This window comes from Canis lupus, chromosome 4, assembly GCF_003254725.2.
Source record: "Canis lupus dingo isolate Sandy chromosome 4, ASM325472v2, whole genome shotgun sequence".
In the NCBI taxonomy this organism is placed as follows: domain Eukaryota; kingdom Metazoa; phylum Chordata; class Mammalia; order Carnivora; family Canidae; genus Canis; species Canis lupus.
In genome coordinates, this window is record NC_064246.1 from 3,920,297 (window position 1) to 3,938,561 (window position 18,265).

General features: G+C 52.1%; 1 protein-coding gene and 1 long non-coding RNA gene across 3 annotated transcripts in view; one reads left to right on the forward strand and one right to left on the reverse strand.

The window, feature by feature from the left end:
* GPR137B (G protein-coupled receptor 137B) overlaps positions 1–11,356 on the reverse strand; it is a 45,417-nt gene extending 34,061 nt beyond the window's left edge. Inside the window, exon 1 of one of the 2 annotated variants that reach the window (XR_003137184.3) lies at positions 10,786–11,356. Coding sequence is in view for 1 of the 2 variants with exons in the window: in XM_025448431.3 (XP_025304216.1) it covers positions 10,786–11,193 (408 nt within the window). In the remaining variant the exon portion in view is untranslated. The remainder of the gene's footprint in view (positions 1–10,785) is intronic. The other variant, XM_025448431.3, reaches the window with a different exon arrangement.
* On the forward strand, positions 6,083–9,656 carry LOC112660751 (uncharacterized). The gene is made up of 2 exons (XR_007410003.1): positions 6,083–6,348; positions 8,163–9,656. It is a non-coding gene; the product is annotated as an uncharacterized LOC112660751 (long non-coding RNA).
* Positions 11,357–18,265: the final 6,909 nt, after the last annotated feature.

Below are 18,265 nucleotides of genomic sequence, written 5' to 3' on the forward strand. Positions count from 1 at the left end.
ATTCGCTGTTCACTTTTATGGTCCGTCTGCACTGCCCACTTCCTGGTATGTTGAGGAAACATGATGCAAACCCTTGGCCCTGACCTCCCCAGGTGACAGTCACTGGTCAGCTGGCTCCATCTGTTTCCATGCGCTGAGCACCTTCATCCAGCAGAGCAGGGTGACATGACGATTAGAGGTCCCAAGACCAAACACAACATTGCTCCCTTTCTGCAATCCCCGAGGTTGAACAAAAAACAGCCCTGGGTGTCAGCCATCCAGGTCAGCTCTTTACGAAAGTGAGGGCCAGCGCAGCGTCTTCATGTATGCAGAGGCTGTCTGTGTACTTAGAGCTGTGGAACCCCATGACGGACAGAGGCGTACACTGCAGGTGCCATATAATCCCAGGGTGCAGCAGCCTGAAGCCGAGGTGTGCTCTGTCTGGGTCCTGGGCTGGCCAAGTGTGAGGTCCCTGCAGGGAGGCGACTGGGCTCCAGGGTCAGGGCTTCACCATTTCAACTCCTGTCTTTGAACATGGTAAACTCACGGCTCAAGAAGTGAGTCTTGCTCATGTCCAGGCCTCGAGCTGTCCCAAGGCCCACAGACAGGGCCCCCCACACTCGGGTGAGTGGCTTGCTCATGTGATCTCGGGACCCAGACAGCGATATTGCCTCCCTGCTGCACGTCTATCAAGCCCAGAACTCTCTGCAGGTGCCGTTAGCCTCCTCCAGCCCTCCCGGGAGTTCTGCTGTCCTGTCCTGTCTGGCTGACCTGGCACCCAAGATGCCCTTCCAGGCACCCACATGCCGGCACATGCACGTCTGTGTCACCCACACGATGGGGCCAGGAGCTGGGCCTCATGCCCAAACTGCCCCTGACTCTCAATGTTCACCCAGCGAACAGAGAAGGCCTCACATGAGAGAGCCGTCTCCACTTGCTTCCTCCCATCCTCTCCTGTTTCCAGTCCAGCCAAGTTCTGTTCCGCCTCCACCCCTCATCAGCTCCCCGTCCTGTCCTTGTCAACAGCACCGGGCTCCACCTGACGGTGCCCACACCAGCCTGGCCGCCCAGAAGGCTCTCGGCCTGCATGGATTAAGTCAGGCCAGCAGGCAGCCCAGACATGGATGGGGGGTGGGTGGTAGGTGGTGGTGGCACCCCAAAGAGTGTACCTCTGTCCAGAGGCCTCACAGTCAGCCAGCAACACCCTGAGCCCTGGCCTTCCGTTCCCTTGCTTTTCCCCATTGTTGGGCACCTGGCATCTGGATTCAGAGTGTGGCCAGACAGCCATGAACCTGCTAGGCTCAGCCCCAGTGACCTCTCTTCACCTTTCTGGGCCTTGATGTCTATCAGTGAGACCAAAGGGTTAGTCCCAATATCCATTCAGCTGCCTTTTACCTTTAAAACTCTAGGACCTGAAGTGCCTTCCCCAAAGCCAGCCTGTGGCCTCTGCCCTGAGAAGCCCCACTGGCACCACTACAGCTGTGCTTCACAAGTGGCGTGGGCCCCACCTCTCAGGGGAGGAGGAGGGGAGGTGGGCCCAGCAGCCCCCACATCAGCCTGAGTCATGGAAGCATCATCCCACCCCTGGCCTACCTACTCCACTCTCACGGGGCCGGATGGAGACTGACCACGCAGATCTGCCTCCCTGGCAGGATTCTCTCTTCAGCCTCGCGAACAGAAAGGACCTTGACCGCACAAGGTGCCGTGGTCATCACTGTGTACCTGAACCACTCGTACCACAGCCACCACCGCGCATCATGATCGGTCGGTCAAGGCCCTGCCTGTAATTGTTTCCAGATGTGTGTAACACACACGTATAAAAGAACACCTGAGGAGCACGAAGGACACCTCCACCACATGAGCACGCTAGGAGAAGCTGCCATCAGCAGCCTTGAGGACGCTCTCGCCAGAGCCCAAGCATGGTGCACCCTGATCTCAGACTCCCAACTCTAGAACTACGAGCTATACATTTCTTGAAGCGCAGTCAGTGGTATCTGTTACAGCAGCCCGAGCAGACTAAGACAGCATAGACGATGCTCCTCAAATCCTGCCGCTGACAGCCCTGCCCTCGGTACTTCCCAGAGAGGAAGCAGCGCGGGCTGACAGCGGGAGCCAGGCCTCCTTCTGCTCCTGGAGCTGCCCCCAGCTCACCGCAGGCCACTGGGTGGGGCCTCCAGGGACAGGGACCAGGATGGTGAGAGACAAACCCACATCCCATCAGAAACAATGAAAGGAACTGAGAATGTCCCACCCCAAGCGGACAGTACCTGGGAGGATGCATCAGCCATCACATCTGTGAAGGGCTGTCCTGTCCTGGGAGGAGGGACTGTATCCGCTCGGAATGGCCCCAAGGGGAGGACCGGGACCTAACCAGACTTCCTCCAAGCACCACCTTTCTGTTCTGATGCTATAAAGCTCAGGAGGCTGCTGCCATGAACAAACCAGAGCAAATGGAGTTGCCCAATCATTTTTTAAAAGATTTTATTTATTCATGAGAGACAGAGAGAGAGGCAGAGACACAGGCAGAGGGAAAAGTAGGCTCCCTCCGGGGAGCCCGATGTGGGACTCCATCCCACAACCCTGGGATCACGCCCTGAGCCAAAGGTGGACACTCAACCACTGAGCCACCCAAGTGCCTCTGCCCACCCTTTAAATAACAGCAAAAACCACTGATTCCTTTATTTTTTTTTAAGATTTATTTATTTGTTTGTTTATTTATTTATTTATTTATTTATTTATTTATTTATTTATATTTATGATAGAGAGAGAGAGAGAGAAAGAGAGAGAGGCAGAGACACAGGAGGAGGGAGAAGCAGACTCCATGCCGGGAGCCTGATGTGGGACTCGATCCCGGGACTCCAGGATCGCGCCCTGGGCCAAAGGCAGGCGCTAAACCGCTGAGCCACCCAGGGATCCCCGTCACTGGTTCCTTTAAAACATGTCCCCTAATCATAGATATGAAGGAGTGACTTAAGCCCCCAACCTTCTATTGGAAACATCCTACTTTGTGTCACTGCTATAAGGACTGTCACCAAGTCATGCTGGCCAAAGGCACAAGAGCTATTGATCATGTAGTCTATTTTCCCACTCAATGCCAACTTCCATCAAGGTAGGAGCTATGTTTGCCCTTAATCTTGTCTACACAGCATTTAAAGAAAAACAGGCACTCAGAAACACAAGACAGGACATCACCTTAATGTCCATCAACGGGGGAAAGTGTGACCGCCTGTGGCAGACACTTACAACAGGGTTTCATCCAGCCTCAAAAACAAACAATGTCATGACACCTGTCACAACATGGATGAGTCTCAAAAACATCACGCTCGTCGAGAGAAGCCAGGCACAGAAGGCCACTTACTGTGTGATTCCCCTGATGTGAAATATCCAGAACAGGCAAATGCAGAGACAGAAAGCACACTCATGGCTGCCCGGGGCTGGTACAAGGAGGGGTGGGGGGTGGTTAGGAGAGATGGAAATGTTTGGGGATTAAACGGAGCTGCTAGTTGCATAGCATAAATGGCCTGAAAGCCACTCAACTGTATATAATACGATGGTTAATTTTGTGTTATGTAAATTTTACCTTAATTTTAAAAACACACTTGTTGAATGAATGTCACCATGCGAAAGCTGTGTGTAGGCAGATGTGTGCCATCTCCTCTGTTTCATGCATGATGCCTGAGGACAGCGCAGCCCCCGACAGCTCTTCAGTCTGGCAGCCCAGGAGGGCAGCAGGAGGAGGCACAGCCTGGGATGCTGATGCCATTGGGTGGGGATTTTCGCCCTGTGGGTCATGTCTAGCAAGTGTGTCTGCTATTAAAGTGGCAGAGCACTGATGACATCACAAGACATCAAGCCTCCTCTGTGTCTCCCCAGCCCCTGGTAGGCAAGGGACAGGTTCCCTTTTGTGTGCTATGGGTGGCATGTGGCTCACAGCACTCCCGTCTCTATGTCTGCCCTTCCCCGCCTCAGGTCCCAGGCATCTGCTTAGGTGATCAATAAGATTTGCTCAGAGCATCTCTAAGGGTGAGATGAAAATCCAAGCATGTTTCCAACTTGTCCCAGCAAAAAACAACAGGATAAAGATGGGCCGGGAGCTTGGTGATAAATGCTGGGTTTGTTCTAATCTTGTCCCAAGGACCAAATCCAGCCCACAGCCTGTTTTCATATGGCCTGTGAACTCAGAGCAGCTTTTATCTATTAAAAGAGAAGTATTTAAAACACACACACACACACACACAGAACACACAGCAGAGACTGTATGGGGCTCACAAGGGCTAAAATACCGACGTGGGCTCCTGGTGCTCCTTCCTTTCTTGTGGCTCTCCATGAGCACATTTGAAGAAATCAAGCTACTTGCCGAGAAAAAACCACTCATCCTTATCTGTCCTCACTGGTTAACAGACTCTAAACTTTAGCCCTGGGATAAAGAAAAAGTAAAATATTCACAAGCCTCTGCAGACCTCCCTGAGTGCCAGTGGGCCAGGTGTTGTCTGGCTGCTGGCCGAGGCTATCTCTGTCCCGAGAGGACCGACCTGCCGGAACGTCAGGACTGAGACCCACAGACCAGGAAGAGGCCCCCCTCCTCTCACTGGAGCTGCAAGGAGAACAGGAACTCACTGACGAAAGCCACTCTCCAGATCACATGATTTGTTGTTCTCGAAAACCTACGACTCTCTGTGTGATGTCACATGGATGGGTAGCCTTCCCTTCTGACAATGTCCTTCTCAGGTCAGGCCTCACTGTCCGGCCCATCGTGTCCGTGGTGAGTCCCTCTCGGCACGGGAGGCCTCAGGGTTAAGATGAGAAACCTATGACAGCCCCCTTGTTGGGTGGACACCTGCTGCTGGACACAGCTGTGGGCAGCCCCTCACCCTGGGGAATAAGCAGGCCCCTACTGTTCCCTGCTTGTCTGACCCAGGGAAAGCCCAGGGAGCTAAAAGATGCCACCAAACCCTGTAGGTGGCAGGGTGTGTGGGACCCAGACCAAGGCCCCTGGTGGGGACAGGAGCTGCAGGTCTGTGCTCAGTACACAGGAGGAAGCTGGCAACACTCAGCTCAGCTTCTGCTCTTGAGAAATTGAGGCATCAAGGTCAGGGGTGTGGAACTTGGGGTATGCCATGAGTCTAATCATTACCAAGAGTGTGGAGGGCATGAATGAAACGTGGGTCAACTTAGGTTGGCACTGAAGCAATTATAACAGGAGCAGAGGGAAATAAAACCTTGTGCTTCAAGGAGAGATCCTGGGCAACCAGGCTGTAGGATCAGAAGGCCTTTTCTGGGGGAAATTTTTAGAAGTGAGGCTGGGAAGCTACATCCTGGGAGGGGCTGGTGGCAGATGGTAGACTAAATGCAAATAAGGAAACTTTTCCTGGGTTCCGCGTGTATGCCCTTGCAGAGGAGCACGCGCACACACACACACGCGCACACACACATATACACACAGCTCTGGAGGCAGGGAGCCCACTGAGTGACCACAAGGAGCTAGTGCCAGGGACCAGGAGCTCACAGTTGTGATGCAAAGAGGTGAGGCCGAGCATATTCCTTGCTCTGGTAGGAGTGTCTGGTCCCAGCTTTGAAATAAGGTACTTGGGAGAGTCAAAGGCTTGCCTTGTATGTTCCTAAGCTTCTTTGTCATAATCACCAACAGGCCTAGAAGTGTCTCTCCTTACAACTCCTGGCACACGATAGGTATTTGGTAAACGTTTCTTGATTAAATTGGCTGCCAAGAGCCACAGCAAGATTCACTTATTCCTAAAGTCAGTATCTCCCTTTTCCTGGTAGGGGTGGAGAGAGGGTCTCTGGATTCAAGTTTGGCTGCCTCGGAGTCTCCTATCGGCAAGGATGAGAACAGGAGTGCATTTCGAATTCGGGGTAGTGTGTGCAGGAAGCACAGGCTCACAAGGTGCTGGGCCTTGTCCCGGCTCTTCAGGCCAGGGTGGGTGGCCTTGGATGAGTCACTAGAATTCTCCTGGCCTCTTTTGGCTCCTCTGCAAAATGAAGAGCCCCTGAACCTCTTACTTCATCCCAGCTCTGGGCTTTGGGAGCTGGAGCTGTGAGGAGCACTCATTTCCACACTCTTCCCCTAAGGGCAGGCCGAGCACTGCTGCCATTTCACACACAGGAATGCTGCTGCCACATGGTTGTAAAAGTCATTGTGATGACACTGTGGGGTAACCAAAGGCAGAGCCGGCACTGGGGTCTGACCTTCAAGACTGTGGTCTGGTATCCGGGCAAGAGCCAGAGTCCCTCCCACCAGATGGAGAAAGACCATCTCTGCTGAAGTGCAAAGGTTTTGCAACAAAGAAGTATCTCTTTCACCTGCTCCAACTGGGGATGAGCACCGTGGTTGCCGCTTTCCCGGAGAGAAAGGTCAGTAACCAGCCATGGAGGCCAGGATACAAGCTCAGCTCTGCCCACAGAGTCCCTGCTCCTTCCATCTGCAGTGCTGCTTCCTGACTTAGAGGCCTCTGCTGGCACACCATGGCCCCCAGACTTCTATTACGTGCTCCAACACCGACGAGGCCCTGCCCATCTCTGACCCCCTGGCCATGAGCCTTGGGCCCCACAGTGAGCTCCAACACCTGCCATGAGCCTCAGCTCCACCCCCATAACCACCCTGCAGCTTCCCAGCTGCCCTCTAAGACACGCTAGCGTCCTGGCTCCTGCGTCAGCATCCATTAATCTCTCTCTCTCTCTCTCTCTCTCTCTCTCTCTCACACACACACACACACACACACACACACACGTCCGGAGAGTTCAATTCTCCTTTTCCTTCCTCAAAATACCCTTCTGTAATGGCAGGAATTTGTCTTTGGGCTCAAGACACAGCTAAACCAGTGAGAAGTTGAGTGCACTCCACCAAACGTGGGGACCCCCAGGGTCCAGACTCCTAATTCCCAGGGAAATGGCTGGAAAACACAGCTGCCCAGGTATCACCGAACCCACGGCCACACTATGAGCTCTACAGGGAGACCTGCCGTGCCCAGGGGGCTGCTCCAGAACAGAAGCTGGCAGCCTTCGCTACTGAGCATCCACTCCACAGCCGGGGGTGGATGGCACCACACCTCATGTACAGAGAGAGGCTTCCACCTGCTTCAGGTGTCAGGGTCCTGCTCCACTTGAAACCTCTATCTGGAAGTCAAATGGTGCTAGAAAAGCAGGTTCTGGAGGAAAGTCCTTGGTTCAAGCCTCGGCCCTACTATTTCCTAGGGCAACAAGGAGCTGAGTGGGAGTTTGCCTGTACCCAGAACTGGTGCTGGGGGACTAGAGCCAGAAATGGCAGGTACTCGATCCTGTGTTCCAAACACAGGCCCAGACACTGGGGCCAGCCCTTCACACACCTTGCATGGGGCCTGCTAATAGTCAGCAGAACCAGTCCAGCCACCTCCCCGCCTTCCCGCCTGTGAAAGAAGGTAGAGATCAGAGAAAAGGAGTCATCAGCCTGCTGGCAGGAGATGCGACCCTCACCCCAGGTCACTGGGGACAAAACCCCAGGGGAACTGCTCAGAGGAATTAGGAAGCAGGGGACCTAGCCACCCCACTCCATGGACAGGTGCTTGCTGAGCTGGGAAGGCTCAGACCCAAGAAGTGTAGACAGGAGAACAAAGCCAGTTGTGGCGAGTCCTAGCAGAGGCCAACCAGCACCTGGGAGGTCAGAGGGCACCAGGACCTCAGAGGGCAGTATCTGCCCCACTTGGGATTTCTGTAGGTGGTAAGGTCCCTAGGCAGGCAGAGAATGAAAGGGAGCAGATGGGGACCTGGGAGGAGACACTGGGTGGGCACTAGCACACTGTCTGTGTGGCCACACCTGGAGAAGGGATTGGATGGAAGGAGGATAAGCAGAGAGAGTCAGGATTTATCCACAGAGTCCATGGTGTAGATGTGGCCCAGAGGCAGGGCAAGGTGGGAAGTGAACACTCGAGTCACTTGGGACAACCCTGCGCCTCCTCAGGCCAGCACAAGAGGAGGCAGATTGCAGATGGAATGGGAGAAGCTAAGAGCCCAGGACACAGCCTTCTACCCCGAGCCCCGAGCCCCAAGCCCCAAGGGACTGCACTGTGGCAGGTGTACCGCACACCTGCCTGGCCCAGGTGCCCCAGAGGCTGCAGGGCCCTGTGGGCAAGCACCTCACCAACCCACCCCTCAGAGGAGAGATGATAATACCCTTCTTCCCATGTTATCAGGAAGGCTCCATAGAGACGTGTAAGTAAGCTCCAGGCACCGGGCCAGGCACAGAGCACGGGACAGTGACAGTGAAGACTTCCTTCGGCTCCAGGAGCACCGCCCAGTTCCTCTCCAAGTCTCTGCCACACCGCTCCCCTGATGCTGCCTGCTCCTTCTTCCCAGCTGGCCTCCCGAACTGCCACAAAGGGCTCAGGTCCCACCCAAGCCACCCACCTTCTGCAAGTCCCCCTGAGTTACGGCTTCCCTGGCTGGGGTCTGCGCTCTGTACCTCCCCTGCCTGGGGCTCAGCTTGCAGGGGCAGGGTATGCTAGGGTATGTTTCCCCCTTCCAATACTGTCCCACAAAGCATGGACCATCGCTCAGATGTCAGACCTGGGTGGGGGGGCTCCCAGCTCCTCCGGCCCTGACCACATAACTTGAGTGAGCTATTTAATTTCCCTTATCCTCCCCCAAAATGGGGACAGTCTCATCACTTTCTTCAGAGGGCTCTTGCAAAGAATAAGGCAAACCAGTTAGAACTGTGCCTAGCACCCAGTACCCAGGAGCTTCTTAATTATTTGCTGCTAGCTCCCTCCCTCCCAAATATGATGAACTTGTTCTGAGATGGGCCCCAGTGGCTGTAACTCTTAAAGCCACCAACCCCCACACCCCCACACCCCCCACCCCACCCCCGCCTCGCCTGCCCCCTCGCCCGCCCCGGGGGCGGCGGGGGGGTGGGGGGGCAATGTCAGTACTTGAAGTACTTGGGAACTTTGTCTAAGAGAAGGCACGTGGGAGGGAAGAGGGAGAGGGAGAGAGACCTCAGAGCTGAGAGTCAAAGGGTGACCCCTCTATAACTCCCCAGAAACACCAGAATATTTTGTCAGGAGGCCAGTGTGTGGCTTTGCTCTGCAGTCTCGGATGCCAGCACTTAGTTAGGGAGCACCTTCTCTGGCCAGCCACTCTGGAGATAGAAAGAGAAATGAGGCTCGGAAGACACAAAGAAGCCAGGGCTTGAGGCCTCTGGGCTTGAGTGGCTCTGTCTGCCTGGTCACTCTTTCCCTCGCTCAGCATTTACTTGCCAACCAGCAGATGGTGCAGAAAATGTGCAGCCCTGCCCCTAATCCAGCTGAGTACAGAATTTGCATGTGATTAGCAGAGAGCCATGGCACTGGCCTGTGTTTCCCCTTTTCTTCCCCCTTGTTTTTTCCTCTAAAATAGGGACACAAGGATCTCAATACAAGGTAAGATCACCAGTGTCACAGTTCTTGAAGTAACATCAACCTACCTGACCTTTACATCTTGCTGGAACAACCCTTTTCAAACCAATTAAAAAGCTGGAGTGTCTATGATGAAGTTGATGACTGCCTGAACTAGTTTTTGGGCTCAAAAGTAGTATTTGGACAGATAATACCCAGTATCTGTGGATTGGAAAATACGTGGATACACCAGACTTTCAGAAGCCTACCGAAACAGACCTGTTTTGATAAGAGTATAAAAGCTACTAAATAATACATATGCTATTTTGTAGCCAGACATATCTCCTGCAGATTTTCAGTTAGGGGCTCCCACCACAACAGGGTAATCCTTTTCTACTTTTTCTTGTCTCTCTTTTTTTTTTTTTTTTAAGCAAAGGCATTTTCTTTAGAGAAATAAGGACTGTTAAAAGGAACAGAATTCCTGCCTGTACAAAGCCTCTGTGAGAGAGCTCTTCAATTACCCTCACCGGGTGACACAGGTAGAGTCCTAGTGAAAATGGACATTTTAGTGCTTGGAAGGCTAACGAGAATCAGATGGGATGAGGATGGCATTGTGTAATTAAACCTTTCTGCATTACTTTACACAGGATTTGCAAAGCACTTTACATTTACTGTACTTTCCTTAGGTCACAGCAGCCAAATCAATTCATGTGTTTTCCCATTAGCTTATTAACAATATGCCTCATAAATCAGCTCCTCTGTGCCTGTAAAAGAGCCCCAGTAAACTTTATGGCTTTTTCTTGGGGTCTCTCAGAGCCGCTCAGACAGCAAGCCCCACCTCCTGCCGCAGCAGCTGGGGAGCTGGGTGTTACCCAGTCTGATGTTTAGCAACCCTGGGAGATGAAATCTTAAGCTCTAGTTCATTCAGCAGGGCTCCGAAGCAGGAGGTTTAAAGATCTCTCATCCAACACGGGACAGTCCCGCCCTGCCACCGCTCAAAAAAAGTAATAATAATTAAAAATTTTTTAAAAACCCAAAACACAAAAAAACGCGTCTGACCCACATCTGGAGGCCAACACGCAGACGACTTCTCCAGATGATTTCTCCAGGCTCGGGCTGGGGACTTTGGGATGAGGAGAGGGAGCAGAAATCCTAGAGTTCAAGTCTCCCTCGTGGGCACTCCGCCCGTCGGTGCCAGTTCCGCTGTGTGCGGGGACAGGGGCGCGTACCCCCGGGAGGACGTGCCGTGACTCCAGCCTCACTTTCTTTCTCTTCCCCCTCTTTAGAGAATGGGGGCGGGGAGGGGGGCGACACCTGCGAGAGAGGCCGGCAGGTGGGACGGGGCGCGGGAGACCCCGAGCCGGTGCCTTTCCCGGGTCCCTGCCGTCGGCCAGGTGAGCGCCCCCAGGTGCCCGCCGCCCCCGCGCCGCTCTCCGCGACTCACCTGCGTGAAGTACAAGTTCATGAGCGTGAGCGTGAAGAACTGCAGGCAGACGGGGAAGCAGTAGAGCAGCCAGAAGACGAAGGGGCTGAGCGCGTTGGCCGCCACGAAGTCTTTGAAGTAGAAGGAGAAGAGGACGGTCCGCAGGGAGGCCCAGAGGAGGCAGAGGAAGAGGAAGACGCTCTGGTAGCTGAGCCGCTTGTGGCGGTAGCGCAGCACCAGCCAGAGCTGCGCGTAGATGAACGCGAAAAGCAGCGAGTAGAACACGGTGTAGACGATGGTGAGGCCGAGCTTCACGTACGGGGGCACCGCGGGGGTGAGCGTGGGCGGCAGCGAGTCGTTGCGGACCGGGTCCCACGGCGGGGCCTCCATCGGGCCGGGGGCGCTGCTGCGGGGCCGGGGCCGCCTCATCGGGGCTCGCCGCCGCCGCCCCCGCGGGGGTCTCCGAGCATCGCGCTCCGCCCGCAGCCCCGCGACTGGAGGAAAGAAAACAAGCCGCACTTCCTCCCCCGGCACCACATGATTCACTGGGGCGGCCTTTGTCTGCGATTGGCAGGGCCGCGCCCGCCAGCCCCGCGCGCCCCGCCACTGCCCGCGCCGCCCGCCCGCCCGCCCGCGCCCGCCCGCGGCCCTGTGGCCCCCCCGCCCCACTGCCCCGCGCCGCTCGCCCCCCCGCCCCCGTCATCCGCGGCCCCCCGAGGCCCCGCCCCGCACCGGTCATCCGCGGCCCCCCGAGGCCCCGCCCCGCCCCCGTCATCCGCGAACCCCCGACGGCCCCCGCCCCGCCCCCGTCATCCGCGAACCCCCGACGGCCCCCGCCCCGCCCCCGTCATCCACGGACCCCCCGACGGCCCCCCGCCCCGCCCCCGTCATCCGCGAACCCCCGACGGCCCCCGCCCCGCCCCCGTCATCCGCGAACCCCCGACGGCCCCCGCCCCGCCCCCCGTCATCCACGGCCCCCCCCGACGGCCCCCCGCCCCGCCCCCGTCATCCGCGAACCCCCGACGGCCCCCGCCCCGCCCCCGTCATCCGCGAACCCCCGACGGCCCCCGCCCTGCCCCCGTCATCCGCGGCCCCCCGACGGGCCCCCGCTTCCCATCATCCGCGGCCCCCCCACGGACCCCGTCACCCACAGCCCCCGCCCGACGCCCACCCGCCCCACAGGCCCCCGCCCCCCTACGGCACAGCCGGCGCTGTCCCCTGCAGACGCCCCCTTCGCCCCCTTCGTGGTTCCAGCGCAGACTCCTCAGGCCTGCAGGACCGCGCCCGCCCGCCCGCACAGCACCTGCAGCGCCCCCGCAACTACCGCCCGTGGTCTCCCGCTATCTGCTGACGTTCGCTTACTTGGTTTGCAGAAGTTCATTCTTTTATTTCAAAACAAAGTTTGTAAGCCCCCCCTTTTTTTTCCCACCACAAATAAAACTAGCTGGGAAGTGGCCCGCGTTTTTCCTTGGACATCTCAGGCTGGGGCGATGTTTATTTCTAAATCCAGAAATGCCCAAGAATAAGTTTGGTTTTGAGGTCACGTATACCCAGAGAGAGGAAGGGAACCGTGCTGCGGCGCCTGCCTGGTCTTGGCGGTGACCAGGGGTCTTTCTCAGGAGATCCACACAGTGCGTGGTGCTGCACCCCTCAACTCCCAGCAGCGCAGCTAGTACCCCGAGGATCTGGGGAGGGGGTCAGTCAGAACCACTGAGGCCACAGGGCTCAAGAGTGAAGCACTGAGTGAAGTACTCAGTGCTCTGAGTACTGCCTCCCATTCCAATCCAGGCGCGGAGGGGGGGGGGGGTCGGGGAGGGGGCGCAGAGAGTCACTCCTCCCAGACAGAGAACTTGACTTGGTTTATGCACCAGGGCATCTCTCTAGCGTTACCCTGGGGTGCCAGGAATTGTGGAGCGCTCAGGGCAGAGAGGAGGTGCCAGACTGACCGCTGGAAGCACATCTGGGCAACCAGTTTGGATAAACAGAGGAAAGAGACCTGGATTTCCAGGGCTCCAGTAATTTCCTGTGACTCCTCTTCTCAACTTTATAGTCAGCTTCGGGCCTAATTGTGTGTTTTTTCTAAAACGGGCCCTGCGGAGCCTGGATCCAGCCCTGTTCTTCCTCTAAATTAGTGTTTACACTTTCCCAATACATTTCAAGTGCTTCATCAAGGCCAAGGGTGCCTTTGGTTTCAAGCTCCTTTTCTCCTTCCTCTTTTTCTTCTCATCGCCAAGGGAAAAATATCCCCCCACCTCTGATCCTGTTTCCCTCAATTCCTAATGCACACAGCAACTGGAGTCATCTTTCTATGAGAATTCTGAGCATGTCATTCCCAGGCTTAATTCCTTTTACTTGCTCCTCATCGTTCTGAGGATAAAGTCCACATTCCTACCTTAGCTGACTTCCCTGACTTGTCTCTCTTAAGAGGTGTTACAGTGTTAAACACCTCTTAATTCCCCTACACCTAGAAAACTCTTTCCACCCCTTCCTCTGACAACTGGCCAAATTCTATTCATCTATAGGGAGGTTACTTCCTCCAGAAAGCCTTCCTGGACTACACCCCCACCATCTACTCAAGATTAACTTAGATGCACCCCCCGTGTGCTCACAGAGCAATCTTACATAATTGGCCAGCCACTGGACTTGTGTGCAAGTTTCCTCAGTCTAGAAACTATGCCTTGTTTACTAATGTTTCCCTGTGCTTGTCTGGCCATTCAAAAACAAAGTTTATATTTTATTATACTGAAAGAATGTCATTTGTCATCAAAGGCTCAGGCTCTGATATTTCTCCTCATCTCTAAGACCTCTATTCACAAAATTCCCTTCGGATCCAAGATGGCTGCTGGCTCTCCAACCATTGCACCCACCTCCCAGGCTGGCATTAGCAAGGACAGAAGAAAACTAGAGGGCGCTTGTCCTCTCCTATTTGTTAATTCTTCCCAGAAATACTACAGAATGCATCCACTTTCATCTCATTGTTAGAACTTAGTTACCTTAATGAGACAACTGCAAGAGAGATTAGGAAATGTAGTTTTTATTCCATATGGGTAAAAGTCAAGATTCTGTTATTATAGACAAAAAAGAGAACGGATTTGGGCAGGAACTAGCCATGTTTACCAGTATCAAATGTGCTTCTTCCTACTCTTACATTTTTGAAAATAGAAACTATAAAAAATAAAAATGCTTCCACTTGATTTAATGCAACATACCTTGTACACTTGCAAAATATCTTCACTCCTCCCCACAAAAGGTCACACTGAAGGATCATTTTCTATGTCCAGCTTGAAATCCACGATCTGTGGGTGATAGTCATTCCTCCTTTAATTCTGCCACGACTCCTTTCAATATTCTGATCTCCTAGATTAAGTGATCTCTTACTACTTTATCCTATATAAACAGAAGAAAATTAAAAGTAAAAAGCAATTAGTTGAAATAGACACAAATATACGTAGGACACATCGAGAAAGAAAATATAAGGAGTTACAATCCTTACTTTTTTGCTGGCAGCCACAAGTTTTTAAGTGTTATAAAATTATACCAACTTATGACTCCTCTCTTAAATGCATATTCTAAAACCTCCCTTTTATTAAGCATCTCAGCTAATCAGGAGATAACTTTCATGTCGGTATATGTTAATTTTTTTAACAAAACATTATTTCCCATTGGGCTACCAGTACAAAAGAAGCCCATCACGGCTAGATTCTATTGGCTTCCTTTTGCCAATATAACAGCACCTTACATCCCTTTGAATGTCACTACCATCAAAATCAACACTAATTCCCCCTTTTTGCAATCTCAACCACTGGCATGAGGAATCTGAAATAGCCAGTGTCTCCATTTCCATCTCAAAGGAACTGTGCTTGAGTCCCCTGGTAGAAGAATTCCTCTTTGGTTGCTATGACCTTCAAAGTAGCACAACCCTGAGACAAAGGATCAGAAACAAAAACTTTGCAAATGGATCATTTGTCATATTAGAGATGCCATCCTCTTGCATCCTGTAACCCTGGCTCCCAGCTGCAGAAGAAACATCATATATTGGCCTTGAGATCAGAAGATAGCCTATGTATACAGGACAGTCATTTTGTCTTTACATGTGTGTCTTCCAGCAGGCACGAAGTCTATAATTGATCATTCCATTATTCTATAAGCCTGGCTGCTACTAAGGGACAGATATTAACCCACCACATTTCTTCTTTCGGTGTAACGGGAGGTCCTTAGTCAGCAGCATTATTGTGTGCAATACCATGATGATGAACAAGGCACTCAGAAAGTCTGAGCATGATAGCGTAGGCGTGGTGGGTAAAGAAAATAAATCCGAGTTCAGATGCACAGTCTATTCCAGTGAGGACAAATCCCTGATCTCCTCCATGAATAAAGAAGTCTATATAATCTGCTTCCAGGTGGCTATGACCCCCTCTGAATTTGGAACACTCACAGGTAGTGATGCAGGTAAGAGGCCAGGTCAGCCTTGGAAGGGGAAGTCTAAATTGTTAAAAACATAGATAATTTCAGTCTCTGCCTACTTGGTCACTGTGTCTGTGAATCCATTGAATAAGCAGTGGGTTAGCTGGGGAGACAAGTTAACTTACACCCATGGAGCAACTTAACCTGTCCTCTTGAACATTGAGAGTCTCCAGTGTAACTGGGTCTTTTTTCTTTTTTAAAGATTTTACTTATTTATTCATGAGAGACACACACACAGAGAGAGAGAGAGAGAGAGAGAGAGAGAGAGAGGCAAAGACATAGGCAGAGGGAGAAGCAGGCTCCCTGCAGGGAGCCCGATGCCAGCAGGACTTGATCCCAGGACCCCAGGATCACCACCAAAGGCAGACACTCAACCGCTGACCCAGCCAGGTGCCCCTGGAACTGGGTCTTTTGGTGACCTGACTTCCAGAGTAACAGCAGGCAGCTCACACTGCATGGTAAACTGACTTTCTTGGTAAGGCGTTTGGTTTCTTCCATGGCCCAGCAGCAAGCCAAGTCTTTTTCTCAAAAGGAAAATAGTTATTTGATAAAGTATGGGGTTGCTCCAAAACACTGAAAGTTGATGCTGTGATTCTCCTAATAAGGCTTGTCACAAGTACCATACATGCCTCCACTCTGCCACTGACACTTGGAGCACCATTGGATTCACGGAGTCGAAGGTGGCAGAACAGATTGCACTGCGGCCTGAACATGATAGAGAGTCTTCTTTATCTCTGGGCCATTCCTCAAGATTAGCACCCTCGGAGTCACCCAGTAGGTGGGTGAGAGAAACACACGTAATGTGACAAGTGTTGCTTCCATAGAGGACTTCGAAGAATTGTCTCTCTTTCCTGTAGGAGGTTGTAAGGTGCAACAGCTCCTCCTTTGCTTTGGAGAAGCTATCTTAACCTAACTAGGTCACTAGACTCTCTGACATTGTCTCTTAAGGTCACAAGCCCTGGAAGGTTCATGAAACTTCTATCCCACACTATGATTTGCATGTTTCGTTTTTTTTAAAGATTTTATTTATTTATTTATTCATAAATATTCAGAGAGACAGGCAGAGGGAGAAGCAGGCTCCCTGCAGATCCTGATGTGGGACTCGATGCCAGGACTCTGGGATCATGCTCTGAGCAGAAGGTGGACGCTCAACCACTGAGCCACCCAGGCATCCTGATTTGCATGTTTCTTATACTAACATGTCTAGAATAACTATGATCCATGCTCTTTAGGTCCTCACACGTGATATCATCAATGTAGTAGGCACTGTGATGTCCTAAAGAATGCTGAGGCAATTATAATTTCTATAGACCGAATTGTGGCATGGAATCAGAGTTGACATAACTCTGAAGCAAGATGGGAAGCCATCCTTGCCAGATGAGACAACACTGCTTTTGGAGTTCTTTACTTAGTGGGAATGAGAAAAGAACATTTTTCTCCAGGGGCTGTGGGATTTGCTGTTCAAAGTCACCACCTTATCACCACTTTAGTAAGCTTATGATGATAACCCATTGTCACTCTCCAAAGACGCATCCATCTTCTACATCAACTGGACAGTTAAATGTGGACATGGTAGGACATTGCCACTTCTGTAGCATTCAAGGTCAGGCCGAAGCATTGCAAGTTGTCTTGTTGATGACTTGTCAGATCTGGAGCATTTTGGTTTGCTTCTGTCACATGGATTATGTAGGGCCATAGAGAACTGACCATCTATTTTGGTGCTAGGGCTCATAATCAGTTTTTGCCAAAGATATCTGATGTGCAGAAAATTCTGATTCCTAGACTGGCCCTGAGAATGCTTATAGCCAGCATGCCTTCCATTGAATTGACCTTGCCCCTCCTGGTGGTTGTGGCACCTAGAATCCTGGCAAATATGAAGGAGTCTGTGTAACTCCACCACGTCTCAACAGCATCCCTAATGTACACGAAATAGCCATGATAGTGTTTTTGAGAAGTGGTGGCATTTCCCTCACCCATTGATTTCTCAATGCCTTGATGAAAGGAGCATCTTCTGGTCGCTTTCAGGGAACAGAGTCAGGGGATTAGTGAATGTGTCATACACAATATATCCACACCAACATTCCTATTTCCTTGGGTTCTGTTTCTCCATTAGGCCAAAGAAATTCATGCATTTCAACTTCTCTTGGTGTGGGCTACAGGTTTCATTCAACTAACCAAGCAAGCAAACAAGCACTTCCCCTGCTCCAGGAAGCACATTGAGCTAGAATCGCTTGGGAAGGAAACATCCTGTACTCCTTCTGCCTTCCCCAGGCTTAGCAGACTCAGAATGGATTCCCACAGGTATCCCCCATACTTTTACCAATATAAAGAGCAAAACCTTGCACTCACTTTGGTGTGTAAATCTCCTCTATCCAAGTTTGGCTTTCTAACAGGAGGGACATGTTGGCATTTAGCTCTGGTTTTGGTCTGAAGAACGAGAAGAGGGGAGGTACAAGGGCACTTGGACTCCCCTTGCAAAGCGACTTCCTCAGGCAAGAACATCACTTTAAGCAAGTGAAAAACAGCGAGGAGAAGGGGCTACTACCTAAAACAAAGGAAGCTTTGTGTGCTGAGTCCTCTGTCCCATGTGTCTTATTTCTCACTCTTTCCAATCAGTCCCTTAATCACCAGTGAGAGAGGAAATGAGGTTGTGAATCCAACAGACAGTATAAATCAGGAACCCACAGAATCTGCCTTTTAGTTTTAAAAAAGATAAGACATTCTTTCAGTAGTCATTGAAAGCCCCTTGTTTTAAGACTGTGCCTTAAACTACAGTTGAAGGCTCTGCCATTCACTTAATCTCTCCAGCCATTAGGATTCACCAGTCCACCCCACAGTTCTTGAATTCTTTGTGCCCTCCATGCTGTGCTCTGGAAGCAACTTCTTGGTTGCTCAATGCCCTAACTTCAGTAGGACCTTCATTGTACTAGGTGATCATTACAAGCGAGCACAAGTAATCATTTGTGCAGGAACTGCCTTAACACTACTTGAATTTTCATTGTCATTAAATCCAACCAGGCTAGATAATCAAGCCTCA